Source organism: Stegastes partitus, unplaced genomic scaffold (genome assembly GCF_000690725.1).
Source record: "Stegastes partitus isolate 25-593 unplaced genomic scaffold, Stegastes_partitus-1.0.2 Scaffold312, whole genome shotgun sequence".
Lineage (NCBI taxonomy): Eukaryota > Metazoa > Chordata > Actinopteri > Pomacentridae > Stegastes > Stegastes partitus.
In genome coordinates, this window is record NW_007578043.1 from 58,139 (window position 1) to 86,074 (window position 27,936).

The 27,936-nt window shown below is 40.8% G+C and overlaps 1 protein-coding gene across 1 annotated transcript; it reads right to left on the reverse strand.

Annotated features, from left to right (window-relative positions):
* Positions 1 to 4,137: 4,137 nt before the first annotated feature.
* Positions 4,138 to 27,859, reverse strand: LOC103358460 (uncharacterized). Its single transcript, XM_008283442.1, has 3 exons — positions 27,632 to 27,859; positions 13,318 to 13,373; positions 4,138 to 6,258 (listed from the first exon to the last, which is right to left on the reverse strand). The coding sequence occupies exons 2-3, from the start codon at positions 13,347 to 13,349 to the stop codon at positions 5,523 to 5,525; spliced, it is 768 nt and encodes a 255-aa protein (XP_008281664.1). The 5' UTR covers positions 13,350 to 13,373; positions 27,632 to 27,859; the 3' UTR covers positions 4,138 to 5,522.
* Between the last annotated feature and the right edge of the window lie 77 nt (positions 27,860 to 27,936).

Consider the following 27,936-nt stretch of genomic DNA (forward strand, 5'->3'; position numbering starts at 1 on the left):
GCCTTAAACCTGCTCTTTATAATGGAAACAAGGGTCGACTTCACAAACTAAAGTCTGATTGTAGAGAACTCTGAGAAAATGATGGCCTCAGTGGGTACTTTGTAAATTACGACCCCATTCAGAGTAAAATGGGCATCGTAGTAGGGGATGATTAGGGTGGGGCTACCTTGTGATCAACAAGTTGCTACCATATGGACGTGCATAGTATCCTTATATCTCCCCCGATATGATGTTTTGGTGTTTTTGAGACTAACTCTATGGCTGCTTCACATGAGAACTGTCGCCTCCATGCATGTTCTCGTAAAGTATTTGGGTAATTTAAAGGTTGTGAAGCACGTATATTATTTTATTAACATCATTATTGAGTTGGATATTATCTCTATAAACTGTTTAAGCTGTTGAAAACTGCTGCATCTCTTCCCCCTTACTGCTGCCGCCAGCTCTCATCTGCTTCCCAGGTGAAGTGCGAATCATCTCAATTGAGCCTAATGACATCAAATAGAGCACACCTGCGCTTTTCCACCACATGGTAACGGAGTTCACGGTCGTCGCTGCTGTAATTCAAACGCACAAGAAGCTCGGCAGACGTATAAAAGCCGAGGACTGCTTCTCAGACGTGCTATTTCGTCGTCGCAGCGAGGTCAAATATGTGCTGAGAGTTTGGGAACTTCATTTCCCAGGGGTACTTGCATGAAAAGTCACAGGTGTGCTCCATCTAGTGTCATTACAAGCTCTGAGGTTTCATTTCACAGACGAGAGCCGTGAGGATGAGACGCTCGATTTATGTGTTGATTTTTTTTGTTTTAGTCGAATACCTGCAAGCCAACATCACCGTCTGGGTTCTTTTGGATTTGAACAGTGAGCGTGGTTTCTTAAATCTACTGAGCAAAATGGGCCACGTAATGCAGATGGGTGAAATGTTTCTCTGCTTGCAAGAATGTAGTCACAGTGGTTTCTGTTGGGTCGGTACTACATCAGAATCCAGAGAGAGAACAAATTCTCCCGAACAAAATCCATTGTTTTGCCCTGTTTGAGTCACATTGGTAAAATACTGCAGCATATTAGTGATGAATCGAAAGATTTAGTTTCAAAGAGTAAGCACTGAGCAGCGTGGGGAAGGTAGAGGAAGTCTGAAAATCTCTTTAAAAGAGTTTGCAGTCAAATCATTGTTCAGCAGTATGCTTGACAAGTGAGATAACTTGCGATTAGGGGCTTTTATTTTGAAGGCCAACAACAAATAAGTTTAAGAGTAAACATACACTGCTTTGACAAAAGTATTGGGACACCCCTCCAAGTAATTGAATCCAGGTGTTCCAATCACTTCCACAGGTGTATAAATCAAGCACCTCGGCATGCAGACTGCTTCTACAAACATTTGGGAAAGAAAGAACGGGTCGCACTAGGTTACCACCTGTGCAAAAAGTCCATTCGTGAAATTTCCTTGATACCAAATATTTCATGGGCAACTGTTGGATAACAAAGTGGAAGCAACTGGGAACTTTGTGTGGCCTTCAGATGAGCTCAGAAACAGTGTGTAGAGAGCTTAATGGAATGGGTTTCCACGGCCGATCACCTGCAAAGGGTGTGCCAACTCCATGTTTAAACCATAGGGATTAAGAATGGGATGTCATTTAAAGTTCATGTGCAATGTCCCAATACTTTTGGCAACATAGCGTACATGTCAGCTTATGTGGAATTTTGGTAAATTATACGTGTTATCTTTTATTTAAATTGTTTAAGGACGTATACATTTTTAAAAAATTGTAAGATTTGGGAAACATCATTGGTGGCTGATTCTTCCTCTGATGCAAAATGTTTGTTTGCATGATTGACATTGGATGCTGCCACCTCTTACAGAAACAGTGCAAACATCCTATTCTTTATTTGGCTGGTATAATGCCACAATCAAGTTTTTGTCAATTTAAAAAAAGTGTAACATTTAATGCATTTTTCTCAGGGATTTCCTCTGAATTTTAGTTGTCTTTTTTCTACTGGGTGATGCAGATTGGCATTTGAAGAAGGGGTTAATGTTTGGTTAAAGGATGTGTTAAAGTTGACTGAGCAACAGCCCATTTGTCTTTTTTGCTGCTGTGGCTGCATAAACTTAAAACAAAATAAGCTGCCACATCATCCAAACTTTTACTTTTTGGATAGGCATGTCTTAGCAGAACACAGAAGGGGTGGACAAAAGCTGTACAAATGTATTAAACACAAACATAACCAGTGTCATGTAGTGCTTTGTAATAAAACTTTTCCCAACACTTCTTCTTTCCAAACTTCCTGCTTTTTCCGCTAACAATAAGCCCCAGCTGTTATTTATCTGCCTGTACAACGGTATAATCTACCTTTCTGTGAATCCTCCAACCGATTTGAAAGGATCAAAGTAATCCGGTGACGCACGGGCCGAGCTGGGCTCCGTTGTTGTGCTGCGAAATGGCGCGCTGATGAAAAGATGAGTCACCGGTTTGATGAAGCGGATCACGTTGTCGTCACACTCGGCGGATGTATGGAGATGGTCTCTTTATTTGGTGAAACAATCGCTCGCGTAGCCTTCACGCCGAATACAGGACGGACAATCAGAATTTCAAAAAGACTTTTGATTTCTAAAAACTAACGTCCCACCAACAAAGCAATAAGACGCATTCATAAACCTGATTTGTTGATAGATGATGTTTTCAACGTGATTTGGCTCCGTGTTGTGTTTGTGCCTCGGCTTGTGATTTCACCGCCCTGCAAGCTGCCCACTAAACAACCAGCTTATTTTGTCTACAAGTTGTCTACAAGGGGAAGAACAGTACCTTAAGGTGTAGGGGACACATGCTTGATTGTTCACTTGCTCTGAGCCATTTTGAATCAAAGCCTTGGATGCATTCAGGCGCTCGGCGTGGGCTGGAGGCCGGTTGTGTGATGGCACGCAGCTGGTTTCATGTGGTTGTCCTGTGATGTTTGAAACTCAACGCCGAACAGGACGAGCGGAGGGATTTAAGAAATATCAGAAAAGTCCGACTGCAGACGGAACCAAGTTTCAGGCCTAAAAAAAGATATAATTGAGGGAAGAGCAATTACAAGCCAAGAGCAAAAGGGATGAAGATGGAAAGGGGCGGCAGAGATGAATGGATAGATGTCCAAATAAAAGGCTATTTTGGTATCATCAGGGTTCTGTTCCACCTCCTGCGCTGAGAGAGCACAGACAGCCTCTCCAGTCAGTCAGATGATCAGGATATGTTTTGGTTTTTTTCGCTGCGGCTATTATGGAAGTTTCCACGGTTCGCTGCATGCACAAGGAAAAAAAAAAAAAAACCCAGAGGTGTTCATTAACCGAGACCCTGGGGACCCTGGACGCCTCCCGTTGAGGCTGCGATGGTGAGGTTTGAGCACCTAAATCCCACTGGGATCACGCTTATTTATAAAGAAGGGGGAGAGGTAATGCTCGTAAACAAGGTTTTGAAGTCCCGCAGAATCGGAGTCTCTGAGAACATTTGTCATTTTTAAGATTTGCTGCTGTAGGATTATGACTAAATCAAAATAAAAATCTGATCACCACCTTGTCCAAGTTTTTCTTAAACTAAAAAGCTACGAAACTGTGACTTACAAATAAGTATTGGATGCTAATAGCTAGCCACCGTACAGCTGGGGCTTGTACAACGAAGCAAGTTAAATGGGTTAGCAAGATATGTTGAGCCTAAAGCCAGACTTTTCCATCTCTTTTAATCTAGCTCAATCACTATGGCAACAGATGCTGCGGATATGTTCGTAGTTTAGCATTTCCCCCCCCAATTCTTAACGATATTTTCTTGTGCGATACAGATTCCCAGGTGAGAGAATGTAGTACACTTGGAAACCTGTTGAGCTGCATGCTAGTAACGCTACTGAATGAAGCACTCGCGGCACTGCAGCTAATACAAAACAAATCGAAATTTGAGTTTATTCGTATTTATCACAGTGGATAGTCAATCAATAATCATTTTACTTGATGGTAAATGGAGCGTAAGGCAGACAGATGGATTTGGACAGCATCAGCGCGGTGAAGAGGGAGCTGAGATGGAACAAATGTACCGATCAGTTTACATTCAATCGCTCCACTATCGACACAACATATCATATTAAAGCACACAACATTAAATTATGACACGTAACTTTTAAAGCACTTTTTCAAATTTATTTTGCAATACAAATATAATAGAAATGATTTGGCAGGCAAACAATGACTGAAAACTGAGTTCCACGGAAACAAATTCAAAACTTACGTTACATTTGAACCCGGGGAGGTTCGTCTCGCGTAGACTCGGAAAATCTGAACAACATCATCAAGATGGCTGCTCTTTTTTTTACTCCTTACTAAATCAGTCTCACATATAGTACCGTCCAGATTCTATTCGTGGACATGGTGCTAACCTGAAAAGCTTTCCTGGAGGCGTCTTGATTTTGTTCACTCAAGTGTGATATTATGCCTACTTCTGAGGTAAAGGAAACGCAGCATTGACTGAGCAAACAGCTTATTTATAGCATTAAATGAGCCATGTTTGTGATTTCTTTAGCATGTCTAGCCTCAATTAGCTCATTTTTAGGCACATGAGTTAAACTAACGTCACAGGCCTGACTAGAAACACAAAGTCTGACCTATAAAATAAAAAAAAAACTGATTGTAGGGAGAAGTGATGGCCCCTCTGTGGTTTGGTCAGCAGTGATTTTAACATTAGCTGGTCTTGTTAATCTAAAAAGCTAAAGTGGCGTCAGGGAAAAGTACAGCTGGATGCATTTCACTGATATGAGTCTTATTGCTTAAGAGATTTTCACAGAGTAATGATGTGCAAGGAAACCGCATACGTGTCTGTAAGTGAAAACAGTTTTTGATAATTATTTCAAATGCGACATAAAATAAAAGTCTATAGATATGTCTGAGAAATGCTTCCTCGTCCTTGCGCCTCTTCTCTAGTCTTTTGTTTTTCTCACAATAAATCAAAAAAACGTGTGAATGTTTCATAAATAACAAGAGAGCACAAATCAGGAACAAAAACATGAGTAGCATATAAAAATATCGTGATGACCTTTCCTCTTTCATCTGCTCAGTGAAACAGGTTAGATTCCTGAAGCTATGGCAAGGACTGTTCACACAGAAAATATTGACTCGATGCTAACAGTTAGCGACACAAGTGGTGTGTTACAGATGCAAGGGCGGTATGGACATGGCAAAGCAGTGAGTGAGCACATTATTAGGACTGTGGAGTGTTAAATACACCGTATTATGGCTGCAGGAAATAATCAGTCTGCACACTGACGTCTCTTCAGTTATGCGAAACCTCGCAGCGTCGGAAATGTAGCCGTCCGTTATCTTCTGTCAATGTGACCCCGATAAAAAAATATCCGAGAGTTCAAAAATAAATCTTTTTTTTGTAAACAGAGTATTCCTTCATTCATTTCATGTTCTTGCATAAAAACATTATTCAAAGATTTATTGTGGTTTGGAAGTCGCATTCAAGTCTGTTGAGATTTAATGTGGTCGGCGAGAAGTAGGAGGTCCGTCACTCAAAGTCCTCCCCGGCAGTGGCGGCCTCCAGAGCAGCGAGAGCCTCGGCCACCATCGAGTCCGTGACGCTCTGCACCTCCTCCTGCTGGTTCCTCACGTCCTCCTCGTCCTCACTCTTGGTCACAGAGATTCCGCTCTCCTCGGTGGAAACGTCCGGAGTCTTTGGCATTGTGAGCTCGTCCCTGGTGTCGGCCGAGGACAAGCTGGTGGTGCTGGTGTGGATGTCCACTGACAGGACGCTACTTTCGTCCCCCGTGTCGCAGGGGCACTCCGGCGTCCCTGCCACGCCCTTGCCTATCTCGGTGATGGAGCTGTCCAACCCGTCTCTTGACGTCCGGTGTCCTTGCTCGCCATAGTTCCTCTGGTCCCCGTACTCCTGTATGTTTGGGTACACGGGCACCTGACTTTTTTCCTGTATGACCCATCGCGGTCCCACAGCTTCCGGCTGGATGATGTACAGCCCGTCGTCTGCAGGCGGCGCGCTCCCCTGACGCTGCAGATCGTTGACGGTTGACGGCGCGGCGTGCAGTCGGTGGTTGACCAGGTTGTTGTCGGCCTCCAGTTTCAGCGTGCTGTCATTGGACTTGTTGTAGCCCAGGTTGTGGAAGCCCTGCTTCTGCTTGTTGTGGCCGCTGGTGGCCTCGGCTGGATAGTGGTGGGGCTGGTAGAGCGAGCTGTCTGCAGAGTCCGTCTTCCTCCCATCCACCGCCACGGACGGGTCGTAGATGTAGCTGTGAGAAAGACAAGGACAGGTCACCTATGAAGCTCAAAACCATGAATATTCTCCTGTGAGTTCATTTAAAAGCCAGTATTCAAATAAAAGGCAGGTAGAGGTCAACATAAACAAATGAAGGAAGGTCACTAATCCAGGCCAAGGAAAAACACAGCACTGATATCATCAGCAGTTCTACTAACCAGCAGGTTTTCACACTCTAATTATTCCAGTCGTTTTCCTTTTACTGATGTTGAGGAACATCAACAAAACTGCAACCACCTGCTTCTGATGTCCACCAGCATTGGACAATTTACAGTAAACACATTTAGAGTTTGGTAATACCTCAAAAATGACTGAGTGGATGAAATCTGATGCGCACCTTCACACCACCCCCCCTCAGGATGCACTAAATGTGTCAAGCTCTTTGCTTTATGTCGACATACATATAAGGCTAATGTTGTTTACATCAGCTGGTGTTTAGTGCTAATTAGCGCGCTAACATGCTAAGGAAAGATGGTGAACAATGTCAACTTTATGTATGATAAACACAAGCATCATGTTAGCGCTGTCATTCTGAGCAGGTTAGCATGTTGCTATTAGCATTAAGATCAAAACAATGCCGTGCCAAAGTACAAAATAAGAGCTGCTAGCACAACTAAAGAAAATATTTAACTTTTTTATGCAGGACTCATTTTTTTTCACTTGTTACTGATTTATCTGCAGATCATTTTCTCAATTACAACATTATTTGGTTTGGAAACATTCAGAAAAATCTGCCCAGAGCGCAACATGACACCGTCACAATAATAGTTTGATCCAACTAATGTAACTAAACATGCTGTTTCTTTACGTAAAAATTACAAAAGATGTGGGACAAATAATGAATTTAAAGAGCTCGCTTTTGGAAAACTAGAATTTTTTCAGTTTTGTGATGCTTCAAAAACTAGATGCAGCAAAAACATCACAATGCAATCCATACAATCTAATTTTACCGACTTAATTCAACATTAATCAGCTTGGTCAAACTGCGACAGAGACAAATAGAAAGAATGAAACATGAATCTCCTGCATCTGTCTAACTTCCAGAAGAATGACTCCCATTTTTACTTTGTTGCTCATTGTGGTGACAGACGGCGAGGCTATTTCTATCCGTCTGACCGATCTCCAGGAGTCAAATGTTCCAACGACCGCATACAGCGCGCTGACAGCAACACGGATATTTCACCGTGCAGCCGATGCACCTTTCTAAATGCCACTGTGATGTCTGAGGCATGCGCTTGATGTTTACACGGACTGCATCGGGCCTCAGCTGTGGTAGAAGTTTGCGCTGCTCATACAGTATGAATGTCGGATATATTATGCAGACGGTTGTAGGAGGGAAAGTGTGCGCAGGCCTGACTGCACTCCTCTCCGGTTCAGACGGTGAAATATTGACTTTTACTTCCCAGATGTTGTTGTTTGTGCTTCTCGATTTCAGAGAGGAGAGATAACGGGAAGAAAAAAAATAAAGGTGACGGGAACAAACACAGATGTTTGGAGTCATATACACCGTCCTTCTCAGAATTTTTCATTATTGCGTTTTGTTTTACTCCAGACTTAAAGCTGTGGGATTAACATTAAAGCCGTTGATTAAACTCAACAAACAGATCTGTGTGTATGACATGGACTCATTATCATTTAATTCTCGTGCTATGTCTTCTAGCATATGAAAGACAACATATGGACATGTTGACAAGGTAAATTAAAAAAAAAAAAAAAAAAAGATTTTCCCCAGAGGACGAATGTAATAAAACAAATTAGCTTCTTGTCCGCCCATGAAGTTTGCTATGACGATGGCTGCCACTTTAAGTCAGTGCATTCAGTACGGAGGTGGAGCCAAGAGGTAATTAGACTAGCTTAGCTTCATTAGCAGAAGCAGAATTGAATGGCTGGTTCAAGATAGTGGGGTTTAGAGGTGCTAAAAGGTGAACAAGTTTCCTTCTGATTCTAGCCTTTATGCTAAGCTAGGTTAGCAGTCTCAAAGTGTAATATGGAATTTTTATACTTCCATAAAGGACAGTGAGGGAAAGCCAATGGAACTCATGGATACCACAGAACCCCACTTAGGGAGCCAGTAAATCCCTAATTGTACCCTCATATAGGCGGGCATCATCCTAAAGTCAGAATTTTGTTATCATGACAACTCGGGATATCCCAAGTTTATGTCGCAGATCAGGCTTTTGGACTTTAAGGCAAACTTTTAGTGACCAGCATCAGCAACATCTAGGACTAATCATTAGTTGGCCTGCACTGCTACAGATGTCTCAGGGAGGGAGAACTCAAATTGGAAAGGGCGCATCTTACATAAAATACATTAACTAGAGGATAAAGCATTATACAAGTCTCTGTCATGGTGCCCATCGACAGCTAAACCCCCACAGCGCTAGCTGCTTGCCAACATGAAACTGATTGTAGCCTGAGGGTTTGCCTCCTCAGGAAGTTACAGTATTAAACAGTACCTGGTGGCATCACTAATGCTGTAGGCTAATACACGTTTGACATTCATGCAGAGAAACCACCCTTTTGGAGCCACCCTGCCCTCTTGACACTACATTCTAGGTATTGCCTTTCCACAGCTTTACTACAAAGTGTGTGACCACCTACATAACAAAGACGACCTGCTTATAGAATGATTCTATTTCAATAACTTCCATGCGTTAGAAATGTATTTTATCTGAGAAAATGGTATTGGATTGGGACTCTGTGTCGGCAGAGACTGAATACTAAATGAAACTCTTGATTGGAACGTCGTCGGTGACCACCCTACGTTCCATCTCACTCTTATGTCCCAAAGTGTTCAAATTTGTTGCACTTTCTGCTGCCAGAGGATGAAGGCCACCAGCTAAACACGGTCCTTTTTATGACAAGAAGAGCTTTTCTCAGTCCATCCAAGTTAGTACAATAAACAACTACGTGATCAAACTACACGTCAACAAATTCCCGTTCTGTTACTTTTAGAAACACGAGCCACAACAATGAGCCTTGATTATGCCACAGAGTCCCTTAATCAACCCTTTAAGGCGGCTGATACCGAATACAACCGGGACATTTCCACCTGCACGCAGCTTATTAAGACTCAATCAGAAAACGTAAATGGCAAATAACACCAATGTATTATTTAGCGCTGATGTCGTGCATTTCGCTGCCTCATTTGATGTTTCAGTTTTAATCTCTGCTCTCATCTGCTTCTCTGCTGTGAAACGAGTCCTTTATTGTGCAAATCAGAGGCGGCCGTACGCTCTGCCAGACATTTGTTGATGTTGTGGTGATCCTTTGTTGCATGGCAGAGCTTAATATAGACTAATTAATGCCCATTTAAGCTCCACACCTTATGTAAACCCTTCAGGCTGTAATGACTGCCTGATATTTTGAATCATCTCCTTACAAGGACACACAGACGCACAGGTATTACAGGTGTTGGCGGGGGGGCTTTATGCTGCTGAAAGAGTAACAGGCTGTCAGACGTCACCTGCTGTGAGTGCCTCATGTGTTTCACGCCCATCTTTTCTTCATTACATTTGTTTCCTCCTGCCTCCGTCTCGCACCTCTCCAGGTGCTCCCCCCCCTCCAAAACAGCCTCCTCTTCGTGTCTCCTCCAGTGTCACTGAAATGGAGCTGCAGCCCACTAATCTACTAAAACTTTGCACTTGACTTCTCCTTGATTTGAGTGTCTTCCCTCGAGCTCTTTCCATCTCCCGCCTCCTCCTTCTTCTGTCTCGAGTTGTCCTGTTGTCTTTTTTTATCTCACTCCCCCCCTTTTGGCTTTACCTCCCACTATTCAGCGAACTTAACAAGGACACAAGTCCTGAGAATTAAGAATATAACTTTGGAATGTATCGACTGATTAAGTAACAGCTTTCCGTCGCCCCTTCCAGCGAGCAGACACACAAAAATGTCGCCTGCCCACGCAGTTGTAGTCACACTCGTACACATGCTCACCCTCTGACTTAAGCACCTCTCTCTCGCCCTGCATCTTTTCCTTCTGTCTCTCTTCACAGTGGAAAGCTGAGAAAATGAATGTTTTCCATTTCTTTCGCTCCTGGGCAGCGCTGCCGCTGCGTCCCGGCTGCCAAGGTGAAATTGGAGGCTCGCTTTTAGAGAAGCGAAAGACACACAAGGTGTTTTTACTGGAGGAAAAAAAAAAAAGACCAATAATTTATAAAGCTGGGGAAAAAAAAGGCGCTTTGTGGGAAAATGAAAGCATTTTCATCAGCGATGGGAGGCCACCCGTTGTGCCTTCGAGTTATTGTTGGACTACTTGTTGCTCAGATTGTTGGCTTTTGTTTTTAACTGAATTGGACAAACCTTTACCTCAACATAATGAGGTACGAGCTGCCTTTGCGTACAACTTCTGGTGCTGCACTGATTTTAAAGCACCAACTTTAGTCAGATATTGTCAGATATTATTGTAGTTATTTTTGTCTTGTGCACTGTACCTTCCTCTATATTTATTGCTGCGCCAACCCACCAGAACAAATTCCTCATATTGTGTAAACTACACCTGGCAATAAATCTGTTTCTGATGCTGATATTGACTAACATAAAGAAAATTCCTCCATTTTCAAGCAGTATAGATTCAAGCTGATTACATTTGTTCGGTGTAGAATGGATTTTATGCCACTAAAACCATTAGCCTGTTTGTTTTCCATTCATGAAACATCGTCCTCTTAAGTTAACAAAACTGTCCACCTTGCACGAGCACAAACCAGTAAAGCTACAAGCCGAAGAGAAGGCACACTTTTGTCCGAGCTGCTCCAATCAATATTGTTCTATTAGCTCTGGATCTACGATAAAAGACGAGGTATTGTCCTTGAATAAGCAACACCTGGCGTGACAAGTTTTCTGCCGGGTTGTTGGGAATGTGCGAGTGTCAGCCTGCTGATTCTGAGGCTGCACTGTTGACCCAGTAACCTAAAGGCCCACCCTGCCAAACCCCAAACACTGCTAATCCCAGAAATGTGACACTCCAGACAATTAGGGAGGTATGTGTGCGTGTCACAAGCATTCACATGTGTGTCTTTGACATGGGAAAGAAAAAAAGACACAAAAAAAAGAAAAAGCAGCGTGGACGGGGATTACGACTCTGGTATGTGAATCACATCGTGCCCTTTCATTATTCCGCAATCAAAATCTCATTTCCCGGCTCTGTTCTGTGTCCTCGTTCTCCACGAAAAGCACAGAGGTGTCGAGCCCTGACAACGATGCCTTGTAGGCTTTTAATGAATAGACAGTCCTGCAAAGAAATACAGTAACCAAGGGTGATGGCTATTGGCATATTGACTCATGGCTTGCACTAAGAGCCCACGTGAGGCTCACAGTGCCGACGTATTATAAATGGACCTCTCACTATCTGCATGAAACGAGACAAGAAATCATTATGTGGCCAAGGAGACATTTGAATTGGCACTGTGGAGCTGCAGATAAGGAAATAAACAGTGAAGGCTCGTTATTGAGGAGGTGGACAGTCTTCAGAGGTTTAAGGTAATTGATAAGGCAAACAAACATCGTGATGCATTGGAAATTCACGCAAGCACGCTGAGACGAATCCACCACACAGTTAGACTACATCCAGACATTTATCTTGTGCGCCTACTCATTTGTCTTGTGCTCCTACCCGGCTCGCCAAGGCTGTTCTTAGCCACGGCCGAAGCTCATGCTAATGTCGGGAGTTTTTGCAGGTTTTCCTTCAGTGTTCCGCCTCCAAAACATCATCAAAAATTAACATACTTTACCAAATAAAATATTAACCTTGAAGAAAGAGTGCAGAGGAGCTATTTCACACTGCAGATAGCACATATTTAATGACTGTGGCTCTTGTTAAGGTCGTCGTCTACTGAATAAACGGATCACAATATGCGCAATGTTTCTTTTTTTTTTTGTCTCCTTAAGGATTTTGAGGATCTTTTTAAATCCGAATTGTGACCTTTATTATTAAAATTAACTTGATTTGACGTTTGATGGCCATTTGTTCTTCTTCTTCCTCCATTTTACACAATAAACAACTAACTAAGCCAAAATAAAATAAAAATAACAAAACAATGCATTGATTACTGCTGACACATTCTTTCTAATTGACTGAGGTTGCCTCCAAGTTCTAGTAATGCTTTCAAAATATGTTTTCATCTCATGTTCAAAGAGCGTTTAAGGGATATTTATCGTTTCAAATAATGGTCCTTTGAGGTTAAAAGTTAAGTTTTAACTGTAACATTATAGAAGATGTTTTGAAAATGTTGTCAAGGCCACAGATTACATGACATGATAACAAAAGGAACTTAAACCAACATTCAAAAAACGTTTTCAAGGCCTACGCTGACAGAACGAACATCAGATGACATAACATGTTCCTGTCATGAGATGTTTTGTTGATGTTGTTGCCGTAACACATGGAAAGTTGTGTTTGGTGTTACACAATGTGATGCCAAAGGAAGGACATTCTCAAAGGAACGTTTTTAGGAATGTCAACACCAAACATTTGCAGCATGTTCTCTGGTCTTTATGAAGAACATTTTGGGAACTAAACTACTGAAAACATAGCTTGAACTTTGCAGAACTTGTCCAAAGACTTCAAGAATGACAAAATTTAACAAATATTTCTGATCTATATTTTAAAACCTTGAAACGTGGAGCCTAAACTGGCAAATATACCCCTCAATAAAGGTGTTTTTTTTTTTTTATCATATCAATGAATCAACCCTTTAAGTCAACAGAAACAAGTGATTACAGGATTGTAAATTGCTTAATTGCTTGCTTGCTTCATGGTACATTTAATAATTCTGGCATTTGCACAGTCTCTATCATTGTTCACAACATCTGCTGCACATCTGTCCATTCTGAAAGGTCGATTTTTCCTTTCCAGCTAAAGGGGGAATTTTTTTCTTCGTCACTGTCGGTTGTTATTGTGCAGGAAATAAACCGACTTGACAAGAGCGGCGAGTGTCAGTGTTGTGACAACACACAAAAAGCAAGATTGCGTAGAACAGAGAAGCGGCACAACACAAACAAACAAGGCGAGGAAATGACCACACACTCTGCTCACCTTTTTATCATCCGGCAGCATCGGCACCCCATTTGGCCAGCTGTGAGCTCCGAGAGCTGCGGAGGAACATTAACAGAGCAATTAAAGTTTAATCGCAGACAAAATCTAAAGCGACAAAACATGCAGTTTTTGAACAAAGGACAGGCTACTACGGTTTGCTCTGTGCTGCTATCGATCGGACGGTTCACCACCTCTGACATGCGAACGGTTTTTAAATGAAGGCTTTTTCAGGGCTCTCTTGAAGATTTCGTCTCATCAGTCAGGTTTTTTTTTTTTTTTTGCTTTGCCCTTGGTCTCGGCGGTGTTTGGACATGAGGATGAAAACTCTGTCTGCCTGAAGCGCCGATAAAGATGTTATTGCCATCCATCACTGTTCTGTGTGTGTGTGTGTGTGTGTGAGTGTGTATCTATGTGCAGGATGGGAGTGACCTTTTCTCTCCTGGTGGTGTGTTTCTCTAGGCTTTGGCATTTCATTGCCTGGGTAAATAATTAATCACCAAGTCTTGAATGGGTTTGTCTGAAAGCGAAGGAGAAAGAGAGATCGACAGAGGTAGAGGACACTGTGTCTCTTTGTGGAACAGAAAGGAAGTTTCTCATCTTAACCTTAACTATCTCTGACCTGTGGGACTTTATTTCAGCTCGAGTTGAATCAGAAAGGAATAAGAGCTTAACAAGTGCAGGCAAAAATCATGCCGGGGGGAAACGGTTGCATTCTCAACAATTAATTACAGTCCTGACTGAGAGCACGGCGCAGTTATATTCATTACCGGCACCTCACTACAAATCCTGTGTAGCAAACTAAAAGCACAACTAGACTTCATTAAAAGGATCTCTCCGGTGCTGTTGTCAACAAACCTCGAGAAAATAATGAGACAAACAGTGTGTTAGTCCCTGAAATTAGTCATACCCGAGTCTATTTCTTCTTATTTAGACTGCACACCTTTAAAAACAGATCACAAATACTAAAAAGCGAGCTTAATATTTTCATTGTCTGTCAATCTTTCAATTATTTTCTCAATTAATTAGTTGTTTGGTTTATAAAATGACAAAAAGGCAACGTCCTTGAATGTTTTTTTTTTTTTTTTTGTCTACAACCCAAAGACATTCAATTTCAGAGAAATGAAGAAATCAACAATAATTCAAGTTTAATAAGCTGGAACCTGAGTTTTGAGGGTTTTTTTTTCCTAAATCAATCAAACCAATTGTCAAACTAGTTGCCAGGGTAGCGATGATGTATTTTTTTTTTAGTAGTTTTTGAACAATGGGGCACTCATGAGATTTATTGACTGTTCAGAACAACACAGCCTTATCTGTTAAAGCCCTCATTATTTATGGAATGTGTGAATGTGCCTCAGCTCTGGCGACCGTTTGTATCCATTACTCCTGTTTATTTTCAAGCTGCAGCAGCACTATGATGTAAGAGGTTTTAGCTGCTGTGGGACTCCATGCATCTTTGTGCAAAGTCCTGGAGGGAACCAGCTGAGAGGCCTCGGTGGGCTCCGCTCGGGGGGGATTGCTTTGTAAAATGCAGTGATTAAAAAAGGAAACGGATCTGAAGAGGGTTTGCTGAACTATAAAACAACACAAGCTGCCCTACAAACGAGGCTATCACTCCAAGTCCGACCTTCGTGGCCCGGTCACTTTTTTTTTTTTTGCACAAGAAAGGCTGTATATGTGGAAAAGCAACAAAGCATGACTTAGCTCTCCCAAGACATCTAATTATCCTCCTACAGGTCTGCTGCTGTGCGCAAAGACATAAAAAGAGTCCAGAGGCAGAGGTGGGTGTAGGCACTGAGGATGCAGAAGAAAAAAATCAGCTTATACACGGAGATGATGTCAGAGTATCATCCTCTTGTCTCTGAGTGCCCTCGACTCTCTCGTGGACTTGACTGGACGAAACAATCCCCGCAACACATTCGCCGACATGTTTACAGGGACCTCTGACACATTCACAGCGACTTATGATAAAAACCAAGAGGTCGCAACACGCCGAGTCCGATTCAGAGGAGCCCGTGCTCTAAATAGAGGACCCTGTTTCACACACTGTTGCTCCGGCGAGCACCCTCCCAGCTGAAGTGTCCCTTATCTTCCAGGAGGGGAGCCATAGAGGAGGTAATTTCCCAGCGGGCTACGGGGTGGACTATCGCATAAATGAAGTCACTATCAGGCCACTGATACAATTCTAGTCACATTCAGGCAGGTCAATAATCATCTCAATCCTCTGATCGCTCAGGCTGCTGGATACGCCGACTTCCTCCTCCACCGCCAACAGTTTCCTCCTCTTTTTTTTTTTTCCTTCTTGTTGTGCGGTGGCATTTCTTTCCTTGTGCATTATGTATATTCCATATTCCAGTGATATGCGCTTGCTGCTTCCTGCTCTGTACACCCCTTGGGGCTGTTTTAATGTGCTCGAGTCTGAAAGGGCTGCTTGAATTCGTTTGGGGAGCATCCTCAAACTCCTCTGCCAAACACAAACTGCATATCTGCTTGTTGCAATAAATGGTCCTAAACCCTTTGACATAATTGACTCTGACTGAATTGTTGTGAATTAATTATGAGTATGAATAAGTCTAGTTCCCTTCCTGGCACCGTGTCCTCACTCCAGATAAAAAAAACTAAAACATCAGCGCATGGATTATCAAGTTCTGCAACAGTGGAGTAATTAAAGAGTAACTTCAAGTTAACAAGTCTTTTTGTTTTTCTAAATAAAAAACATGATAATAGGAGAGTCGTAGACATGTTTTAATTAAAACTGTTTAAATTACAAGTCAAATTAAGAGTGACAATGGGCAGTGAGACAATGGGCAGCGTGAAGAAGCTGCACAGAGTTCTGTTCTGGAAAATTGGTGTGTTGAGCGGCTTTTGGAGGCGAAGCTGAAAATTTTGTAGCATGACGATAAAAGTTTGCTAAAAAAACACTAATTCTGATGACATTTATATTTTATAATAACTGGGACATCACACTGAGCTACAACTAATCATGTTTATTCAAACAATAAATCCAAAAAATGTTTTTCTTTCATTATTTTTGATTGTTAATCGCTTAATTTATAAAATATCGGATACGAAAATGTCCCCACTCATGACAGCTATAACATAAATGTGACTGCACAAAGGCAAGATGGTAAGGGATGGCCTTTCCAATTTTTTTTTTCCCCCCCTGAAGATGACTCATGACTTTCCCTCTCATTGGAATTAGGAGAATTTTATTTTTGGAAATGCTGGAAAACAAGCTTGCATGCAAAAATCTAGTTGTGTAACCATTAGATAATGATGATGCAAGTTAAACAAAACTGCTCTTCATCATGACACAATCTCTTATTTGAAGGGTTCTTCCCTTCCTATTTAAATTGTTAGGTAAATGTGTAACATCCATCCTCGTTATATGTAAAAAAAAGCACTTGTGTGTTATATAATCGACACACTCGTTTCGTAATGCTTTTGTTTACTGCTGTGTGTTTACTCAAGTCTGCTGTTATTCAGAGTTTCCTAACAGGCCTCATAAAAGTTTCTAAGTGCCAGAAAAGCAAATATTAAAGTTTCAAATCAATAATTGTCGCAAAATATCTCGTAAAAAAAATGCAACAAAATAAAAACAAGTTCAATTTAATGGTGAAAATAAACCAAATTCAAGCTTCAACATGTAATTTATGACTTGAGGTACATGCATTCTGCTGTGTTTTGGTTGACGTCTAACATCCAGTAAGACAAACTGTCAGACAGAGTAATGGCTGGCTGACTGGCTCGGAAAAAGCTGGTCTGCATCGGAATGGAGTTGGGTTGCAAATTTGCAAGGCAAAAACCGCCTCTGGGTTTGCCTGAGCGCTGGCAGTGTGATTGTAGTGATACCGGCCTCGGACCAACCGTTCTGCTGCTGGTCAGCGGAAAACAGCTCGCAGTCGGAGGACAAGTCCTGCAGGCATGAGATGACACGGCAACATCTTATCCCAGGCAGCTAACAACGCTCCTTCAAGCAGGCCGATGAGTGACTACACAGCTACACTGCTGCTCTGATAACTAAGTGGCATTAGCATTAAAAGACAACTCCCAAGAACTTAAAGAAAACGACAAGACAAACACGACTAACGAGGCGGGCTGATGTATGTTCTGGCTCCGGCGTGTCTACGTGCAGCTGTCATCTCGCCGCGCTGTGTTTGCAGAGTAAATATCCACAGATACACACGGAGAAGTGGAAAAACAAGAGAACGGCATGCTGGTGCAGTCAACACCCATCGGTTCTCATCACAGCTGTGTGCTTAAAGATTTAAAGTACATCAATGCGAGGGTGTTTCAAAAAGTTCACATGGAAGTGTAACCGTGTACTGTAAAGCCTTATATCGCTGTCCACAAAATCTCAAATGCTTCGAGCTGCTGTGGAGGCTCAAGATGTGACTTTCCACCACAAAGGGACAGTGAGGCTTGGACATCAATGGATCAAGTGCATTGAAGTTAAATGTTGAAAAATAATTCAACAACTTTTTTTTTGCAGTTTTCCGTTCTGCATATTTCAAAAAGGAGACCCGAGTCCGGCCTGTGCAGACTGGAATGAACCAGATTAGTGGTTCTATATTTAAGGCAAAAACAAGTGACCTGACTCAGCCATCCGACACACATGGATGCAGATAATGAGCGCAGTCAGAGGGAGAAAGAAAAGGATTGCTTGATGACTCGAAATAACCTAAGCCGCTATAATCAATATTTATACTTTAACAGCGAATGTGCAAATGAAATGACTACGTGTGATGTGAAAGGAGTCACTTGTAATAATGAATGCGCAGAGAATTATGACCAATCCTCTTCCCCTCAGCTCTAAGAGGCTTATGTAACGTCTCAGAGCTAACTTTGACTAACTTTGCGGGTTCTGTTTCGCTCTTGGTGTTCTTATCTGCAGTTTTTCATGGAAAGCGCCGATGAATCGGCCTTCTGTTTAACAACAAAGTGTTTGCGGGCATAGCAATACAGCGAAAGAGTTGAATATTTTCCTGGCAGAGACCAAAAACGAGCTAAAAGGTGAAGGAATGTTGCAGTGTTTTCCACAACACATGACAAATGGATGCTAATGGTCGCTGGTTTGCTGGACCAACAATTTTATAAATGGTTCCAAAAAGCACGTACGTCTTTATCTTACCACATATTTTGTAAACGTGGGTTACTTTTTAATCCTAAATTTTTGATTTTAAACACATGAATCAGCATAAGAAGTACAAAACATGACTCATTTTATTAGATTAAAATACTTAAGTGTGTTTATATTTAGCTGAATTACAATTTCCCTATCGTAATTATGATAAGACAATTCTGTTTCCCAATGATTGCATTTGTAATAATATAAATTTTGTAATAAAATAACTGTTTTTCTTCTGCACTGATATTTTTTTTAGATGATACAGGAAAATAACAACACATTAAAATAATTTGTGCAACAAAAATATAAAGTTTGACTAATTTTTCCTCAGTAATTTGGGGTTTTTAATTTAATTTTATGTTGAGTTTTTCTTGTTGCAGTTGATTCAATTTGCCTAGAATCTCAACTGATGTATATATTTGTCATGGTTTAGTTGTTCACTTTTATTTTAAAATTTTACGTTGCTGTTTTTATTTCATTTTCTTTTGTTTGTGTGCTTACATATTCTGCTTATTTGTAAGTTTTTTTGCACGGCAATATTGTAAATGAGGCCAAATTGAAATAAAAAAATTCTTCTGCTGTGTTAACTCAGCAACAGAATTTTTCGCAACTTAGATGTAGGTAATGCTGACAGGAAGCTCTCGGAGGATTTATGACAAAGTGTGAGCTGAAATGCAAACCTGTCAGTAATAAGCATTTCCCATCAGCCTCTAAAACCTCCCGCAGGCTTTACAGTAACCAACAGCAGCGGACTGAGATTCACATCAGAACATCCAAATGACCAATCATGTTGTTCCCCTGGAGACTTTCCAAACTCATAATGAGATCAAGGATTCAATCTGTGCATCAAATGACTATCATTCATTCAGATATTGGCCATTGTTGGCTGGCAATAATAGTCCTTTATCTGCTCCCTGTGCCATTCAATATATTATATATTGCTCCTGTTTTTTATGATAGGAAAGATCGTAGGACGATTACTGAAGGGGAGAGATATTTCAGCGCTGGCAGCTTGGCCTGCTTCCCATTTTTTCGCTTTCTGAGTTTTCTTCAGAGGAAATTGAAACATTTCATCTTGGAGAAACAGGTGCAATAAAAGTGAGATTGCTGTGGAGTGTCCCCTAAATGTGGAATGGATTGAAATCCAAGGGATACCCGCAGAACCGGCAGTCGGGGCCGTTGGTGAACGATTGCTGCAGGTGGAAAATTCCATCGGATGAGATAAGGCTTAAACTAATTCTTCCTTTGGAGGGAGTCCAGTTGAAGTGATTTTTACCTGTTAAGAGTTTTGTTTGGAAACGGCACTTATTGTGCGTGGGTGGAGTGGTCCTTTTCAAATGACATTAAATGAAGGGTTTCATTACCAGAGTGGATGATGGTACAATTGAAAAAGTCACTCCTCCTCTGAAATGAGAACAGAAATGGACCTGGGCACCTAAACCACTCGTGGGAAAACAATTAATACGTTTCTAAAGACCGGGTCACTTCTGTTTCTAATGGAATGGCATAATGGCTTTCTTAAATGCACACAATGCAATTTAGACCAGGAATAAGGAATGGGGTTTGGTGGCTTTTTATCTAATCAGAATCCTTTAGAAACCCAATCAAATCTTTTATTTAACTGTAAACATTTGCAAGGAACTTAAATTAGAAATAACTAAGCCTTCCTAGATCCTTGAAGTTGGTGGTTAAGGTGATAAGCATTCACCACACCTTAATGTAGTTAATATATGACTTCCTTCTGAGTTCTCTGTTGTGGTTTTTAGTTGCAGTAACTAATATTCACATCCTTTAGATTTGGAGATGAGCTGCACAGAAAACACTGGTTTAATGTATCGGACACACTGAAGCAACAACTTGTCAAAATTTGTTTGTCCTCCCATGAAATATATATTAAGTTACTTTTTTTTTGTTGCAGTGCGATCTAGTAACACAAGCTAGAAAGGGAGGTCAGGGGTGGATGGATGGGCCAACAAAACTCTAACATGAGAGCCTGCTGTTAGTTTCCCATTTCAAAGTGATCGCAAATAATACTGTTGTTGTAACAAGGACAACAAAGTATTGCTAATCAGTTTCATATCAAATTCATAACTTCACATTTGTACTGTCTCATGTAAACTGTACTAAAGTGATATGTAACCGAGTATTTCACTCCACTGCTTCATTTCACATTACAATCAAAATCACATTGTGCTGAGTGTTGGAAAGATATAAACCTAAATGGAAATGCACTAAAAAACAAAACAGGTGTTTGAAACTGTGATAGTCGCTGCAGTGATTTGATCTCCCGCCTCTAACGTCGCCTCACAACAACTAAAACACCCTTCTTGAGAAGATCAGTCGTGCATATCTGATACCATTTGTTTTTGTTGCGCCCTTGGAAAACTGAAATCTATCCACAACCATTTCTGGACGAGTGAGTTGCTGGTTCAAATATTACACGTATCAACATGATAAAACTACATACAGGTAGACGACGTTCATAGACAGAAATAAAGAATAATACAGGCTTTCTAGTAGATCACTGAAACCCCTGTTCCCTCCTCTGCCAACAGTAATTGAATAAACATTCAGACACTTGTTGCCTGAGGTGGAGATATGAATATGAAAGCGAACTTTCCAACAAAGAAACAGTCTTTTACAGACAAAGTTTCGCTGTTCCTTCACGGTTCGGTCACCTGATGGATCTCAGAGAGGTTTGGCTTATGCAAGCTGCACCACGAAATCCTCATTTCTGTCTCTACACCTACTCAAGGAGGGTCAGGGAGTATGTTAGTGACGGGACAGTGAGAAGGGAGATCATGTTCATGTGGGTGACATGGGTAGGGTGTGGTGATGGAAAAGTGGGCTAACTGGTCTGACATCCAGCTCGCTGACTGTCGTTTCAGTTTCTTGTTTTTCATCCTTTTCTCCGTCTACAGTGGATGTCGTCACATGTGCTTTCTTTAAATGTGTACTTTAAAATCAGAGAGAACGTAGGCAGAAGTATGAACTGCTATAATGAATATCTGGTGTGTTAAAAGGTAAACAAAGGGAAATGTCTGACCTAAAAATTAGTTCTTTCCAAGTTTCATTCATTTTAAAATTCACAAATCATAAAATACTGGAAACATTCTTTCATCTTGTACAACCATATCAATCTTAATTTTCTTTATGTTGTCAACATTTTGGAAATATGGATCTAGACTCCAGTGACTATTGTTATGCACTATCAAGCTGAACTGCACCTCGGTTAAAGGCAGTTTAAAGATGTTGCATTGGGCTCTGGTAAACTATAACAGGCTTTTTTCAACTATCTGACATGTCAAAAACAAAATAAATAGGCCATTAGTGGACAAAATATAGATGATGAAGCTTGAAATGCATCCATTATCACAGTCACCAAGTTATTTCTGAAGCAAAATTGGCCTTTTATGGGGCATTTTTTTGCAAATAGCCTAGTTTTCTATCTACACAGAAGGCATGTTTACCATCAGCTTGCCAGTCATCCTTCTTTAACTTGTTTGACTAACAGTTCCAGTTTTAAACACTCTTGCTATGTCTTCCGCTTTGTTTTACACATGCACAGCTCTGACCCATAAGGTGTCTTCTTTTCTCTGTTTTATCCTCAATTGCTTGTGTGGTATATTCTGAGTGTCCCCACATTGTGTGTTACCTACAGCACCACACATAAACACATCCTTTAGTGTGGACACAGATGGAGAAGCTGCTGCTCCGTCAACATGCTGCTACAGCAGACTGTGGGGACACTGTGTCAGAACCAAAAACACGAACAACCTTCTTTTTTTTTTTTTTCTGCACACATTCTCATCCCAAACACAAAAAGCATGAGATCTCAGTGGGATTAAAGACGTGAGGAGAGCGGCGCTGCCTTACTGTCACAGGACTGGACTGGTGGTGACAACTGTGACTGCAGTGTCATCAGCAGTTTGGCAGTTTTAGCAGGTGTGTGCAAGAGAGATAAAAAAATGGCCATTTTATCACCGGAACTTTTAAGCTTTAATCTGTAAGAAATTCACACAGAGGAAGATCACTCTGGACGTTACAAACTCTAACATAGAGCCTAAAATAATATTTGTTTCAGTGTAGAGCAGAAACACTTTTTTGGTAATTGGTGATGAACAGAACATTACTAGCATACAAAAACATGTTTTAAACAAAAGAGCCAAAATACTGGTTGATCTGTGTATAATAATAAAGTATCTGTGGGTTTTGGGCTGCCGCCATAAGAACAAGCAGTTTGACTGTATTTACAAAATAACCAGGTGACTGATATTGAAAACTGAGGTGACCACCTCATAGTTGGATGCTCTTCTGACCAGTCCAGTTACATTTTACTTTATTATGAGTCCAGCATTCGGAACACAAAACATATTAAACCACTAAATAAATAATTTCTTTATTTGATCATTTTGTAATGTTGAAAGTTGGAAAGCACTTTGAGTCAACTTCTGTTGCTTTAAATGTGCTATATAAGGAACCATGTCGTATCCTATCAGATGTTTAGGTGAAATGCTGTCATAACTATCTTATGGATTCTTGAGTTACGGCCATAAATGAATGGACAACCCAAACACATAATGCCTCCAGGTTCAGCTGTTGTCGATGTGGGCAATAAAAAATGCGAGCTATAAAAACATTTAGGTATGTTTTAAAACCGTATAAAGGATAACACGGCCATTTTCTATGAGTTATGAAATGACCTTCCTGTGACCTGTCTGTAAAGACGTCTAAAGACAGGAACAAACTAGTAATCAATATCAGATCAGCCAGTTCTACTATCATTAAACCAGTGATTGATACCAGCCCTTAAAGGCCTGACTGTGGCATCCATACCAGAAACAATCTTCCACTGAGCACCAAACCTTCTTCCAGATTTCTATTTCCAGCCACTAAGCTTAACCTTTAACCACTTCATCACCTGTAACTCTTACACAAGGAACTTTAATGTCATCTTCAGGTTTGTTCAAGGGACTAAATTAAACCTGAGCCGATTCCATTTTGTCAAGCTGGATTTTATCTTGCACATATGCAATCATTAAAATGAACGCACAGTAATGCTGCAAACAAAGCAGTTATTGATAGGATTTCCTGTTAGCGACCGATGTGACCCTCGCGCTGAAAGAGAACTGCAGCATTCGATAAGGTGGTCAATTTAGGCCTCTTATCAGCTCTTAGGCTTTTAAAATCCTGCTGAAATGTCAATACACTATTTTAAAGTCGGTATAGTGTCAAAAAAAAATGGCGCCGCCTCACCCACAGCTTTGTACTGCTTTTCATAACTCGCATATAAAGAAGATGAGATAACCTTCCCGCACCTAATAATGCTTCCCATAAAAGAGCCGGAGCTATTCGTCTGATTGCTGTTATTGTGCGAGTTTTTCAATTACAGCTCGCACAAAGAGCCCCGCGAGAAACTCTGAAATATGTGTCGCCGGATCAAAAGACAGGGGGGCTCCTCCGAATACACAACTTTTGATTTGAGCGCTTGACACGCGACGCTTGACAAGCTGACCTTGAGGTTGGGTGATTTGAATGAGCCAGGTGTGATTAGGGAAGTGTATCCATGGCGAGTTGTCACGGCAACCAATTTATGTGAAGTCAGACCTCGTTAACAGGCAATCTACGGCATTCTTTTTTTTTTTTTTTTATTGTTTTTCAGATTCCTGCTGTTTGAACAAGCTGCTGTGCAATTAATTAAACGCTATCAATCATACGGTCCTATTAGGGAATATCAAATATCTGATTCCAGAAGTGTGTGCGTTCACATCCGCCTCTCCTCTGTGTGTGTTTGTAATATGATGTGCTCCGTCCAAACACCCCCTTTTTTTTTCTCAGATGGCCTTGGGCAGCAGTCTGATGAAAACAAGTCCTGTCTCCTCTCTATTACCCAGCAGCCCACACTTATCAATAGCTCTCCCCTCGTCTCCGGCGCACAGACCTGCTGCTGTTTTCCTCCCGTGGATCCTCCTGACCCAGGAGCCCTGAGTTGTACTTTAGAAAGTAAACAAGCCTATGTAGAGGCTGGAAGACGAGCGCCGGTTTAAATCATGTAGAGCCGCTGGTGCAGAGGGAAAAGGAGAGAACTGAGAGTGAACTACATTGTTTTTGTCTTTCGCTGCTTTGTGTTTGCATTTGAAGGCTAGCCGTGATCTCCATTTGACACGTATCGGTTTATTGATTTATTTTGGCGTCTTCAGATTTCTTCTTCTATCCAACCAACACTCCAAAAACCCAAAGATGTTGCATTCATAATAATGTAACGCACATAATCTTTACACCTATGTTAGACGCAGGCAATATTTTATCATGTTTCCTTGATTTAAACCATTGGAATTACTAATCTACGATCAAAATAGTTGTTTATTGCATCACCAGTTCATTGTTTGTTGTACCCTCGTGTTGGATTTGTCCACACGAAGGAAAAAACCCTGGCGTATTTTAATTTATAAATGTGTTTTAGGCCTGCTTCCTCGCTATTTACAGGTTTTTATTCGTACTAAAGCTCCTAGTGGCTACATGATCAGTTGCTACCTGAGGCTAGAATCATCAGGCTATGTTTCGACAGATGATTATTTTGCTGGTTATGTTTCTGATCTCTACTGATACGTTGATTTCTTATCTTGAGTATGTAATCACCATGTATTACGATGTCTATGTGGATTCCGTTGGGACTTCATCTGTCTGTCAATTGTGCTGCTGCCTGTCTTGGCCAGGATTCCTCCATCTCTTTATGAATAAAAAAGGTTGATAAACTTTTCTTTCAGAGTCTAACGTGAGAAAAAAGTGGAAAAATGTCAGATTTCCCAGAGTCTGCGGTGACACGCTGTCAGTCAAACGCAGCAAATAATTTAATAAAACAGGGAAAAAAAGCACATTTAACAGGCAAATGTGACATTTTTGCTATGAAAGAAATGTGTTCGATAACAAAGAATTTCAGCTTTATGAAATCTAAACATGTTTATGAAAGATTTCCAGCTGCTTGTTTTGTTTGTCCAAAACTTTCTAATTATGTAAAGCAGCAAATCTGAGAAGCTGAAATACCCAATCTGGCATTTTAGTTTTATAAATGACAACAACAACTGATTTGAAAATCGCTGCTGACCACTTTTTTTTTTTTAGTGACATAAGAGGCCTGTGCTTCATCTTCAAATTAGTTTGAGCTCCACCAAAAACAACAACACGTTTATAATCATGCAATCAGACAAGCTTTTAATACTGCTTGTTATTTAACTCAGTCATGGCTTTTTTATTCTACCCAGAGCTGACAGTGCCTTTGTTTTGTCCTTTTTGTTTAAAAGTCATTTCCCTTCTACACTCCTCTGCTCTACATGATTTCTAACAGGGATCTCGTTCCCTGCTATTACACAACAACACGTCCTCTATAGTGAAAAGAACAAGACGTATCTGTGCAATCTATTTTCCAGACCATAATGTAAACAGAGTTCTGTTCTCATGCTTATATCCTGTTTCAGGTGTAGTCCTCCAGCAGCAGCAGCAGAACTGGTACAAAGCAAACGAGAGCTTGGGCAAATAGTATTTGCATACGCTTTTAATGGCTTGTTTTGTCAAATGAGCCGCCAATGGGTGGAGTCTGCCACTAAAACCAAGAAAATGGGTTCAGCAAACCACAGCTCAGCATCGTGTGTAAATCAGCCATCGTGATGTGGTGAATCCGACCTGCCCGGGGCTAAAGAAAAGCAGGTTTAGGAGATACATTGATGGATAACAGTCTGAAAACGATCAGAGGGTTGTGTGGGTCAAACAGCGGGCGTGATGTGTTTGGGCCCGCTGACCGAGAGTTCAACGAGGCTACATGGTGGACGTGCAAACACAGCTCAAGGCCGTGAGTTCTGGACTGAATCGAGACATCCCCAATAACAGCCCTCCATTCACTCATTAACTTCCCCTTCATGTGTTCAAGGTGTTCTGGAAATTTTTTCGGTGGGCTCACACACACTGAAACATTAAAGGCCATTCTTAGTGTTTTTTAATCTATTTTTTTTAACTTCATGTTTGTTATTGCTTTTAAAACATACATGATAACTAAAATAACACATAAAGACGACGTCCCCACCCTAACTTTACATCAAAACAACAATGATTAATCGCTCAGTTGATTCAACTATCGAATGAATCACCAACTGTTTAGAGAATTGATTCATCACTGTAATCAGTTTATTTATTATTTTAATGAAGGTACAAATTCTCTGATTTCAGCTTGTAATATTTGTTTGGTTTCCTTTATTCTACGATGTTTGTAAACTGTTTATCTTTGGGTTGCTGACAAAACAAAATTTTCCACTATTTTATTTTATTTTTTTGACATTTTACAGACCAAACAACTAATCGATTAATCAAGAAAATATTTTGTTGCAGCCCTATTTTGTTTTGTTTTATTTTAATTATTTTTTTGTTGTGACTGGTAATGGATATGTTGGAGACAAGGTTTTTTAAATACTTTTTTTGTTCTTTTTCTTTTTGCTTTGTTTTAATAGGATATGATATTTGGGCAACAAGTATTTTTCCTACCCAACATATTTGAATTTCATGTTTTTTTATGCTTATAAAACAAAACATACGTGATGATCATAATAATGACATATGAAGACATCTTTGGGTTGTTGACAAAACAACATTTTTGTTGTTGACATTTTATAGACCAAAAAAACAATTAATTAATCAAGAAAACAATCGTTTTTTTGTTTTTTTTTTGGTGACTGGTAATGCATATATTGGAGAAAGGTTTCTCAAAAAAAAAGAAGCTATATTTACTTTTTTAAAAATTTATTATTTATTTAATAGGACAAGCCATTCGTGCAACAGGTGTTCCTCCTCGGTCAGTAAATAACTGCCTTAACATATTTGTGAAGCTACTCAAAACATCGTCTTACAACAGTCTTATCACACTTAAATTGTGTTTTCATTGAAGTTATTAATTGCAGCATACCTACATGGTGGTTTTAACTATTTCTTTTCTGGTATTTCTTTGTTTTCCAGGAGGACTCTCGCCATATGGCTGACTCTACCCACCTGTTGCTGACCGTCGAAGCAGCGCTAGCAAACCTTTAACTACGTCTTAACTACACTTCTCTGCTAACTAAATCCTGACCACAGGTTTAAATTTAAGCCTTGCACATTGATAACATTTGAAGGAGAAAAACAACAAAAAGTCGTGTTCCAGCTTACCTGTCGTGCTAAGCGAAGGTGTGGCACTTTTGCCGCAGGTATCAAAAATGCGCGGATGTCATTAAAGTTGTTTCTCTTCCGGTCCTCGCGCTCAGTAAGAAATTAGAAAAAGTGTTGGAAAAAGTAGAAGCTCCAGTCAACATGTTGAGCTAGAAGAGACTTCCTTCCTCTGCTCTGAGTTGTTGTGGTGAGTCGCTGGGAAGAGTTGCCCCCCCTCGGTGGCTCCACGGTCCCATGTCTCCGGTGTGAACAGCAGTCTGCTGATGGGTAGTTAGTCTGGGGAGACTAGTGGACCAACGGTCAAG

Excerpts from the sequence above, each read along its gene's own strand:
- LOC103358460 (XM_008283442.1), bottom strand. The coding sequence starts at position 13,349 with ATGGGGTGCCGATGCTGCCGGATGATAAAAAG. Across the intron at positions 6,259-13,317 it reads TGCTGCCGGATGATAAAAAG|CTACATCTACGACCCGTCCG; the intron begins GTGAGCAGAGTG and ends TCTTTCTCACAG.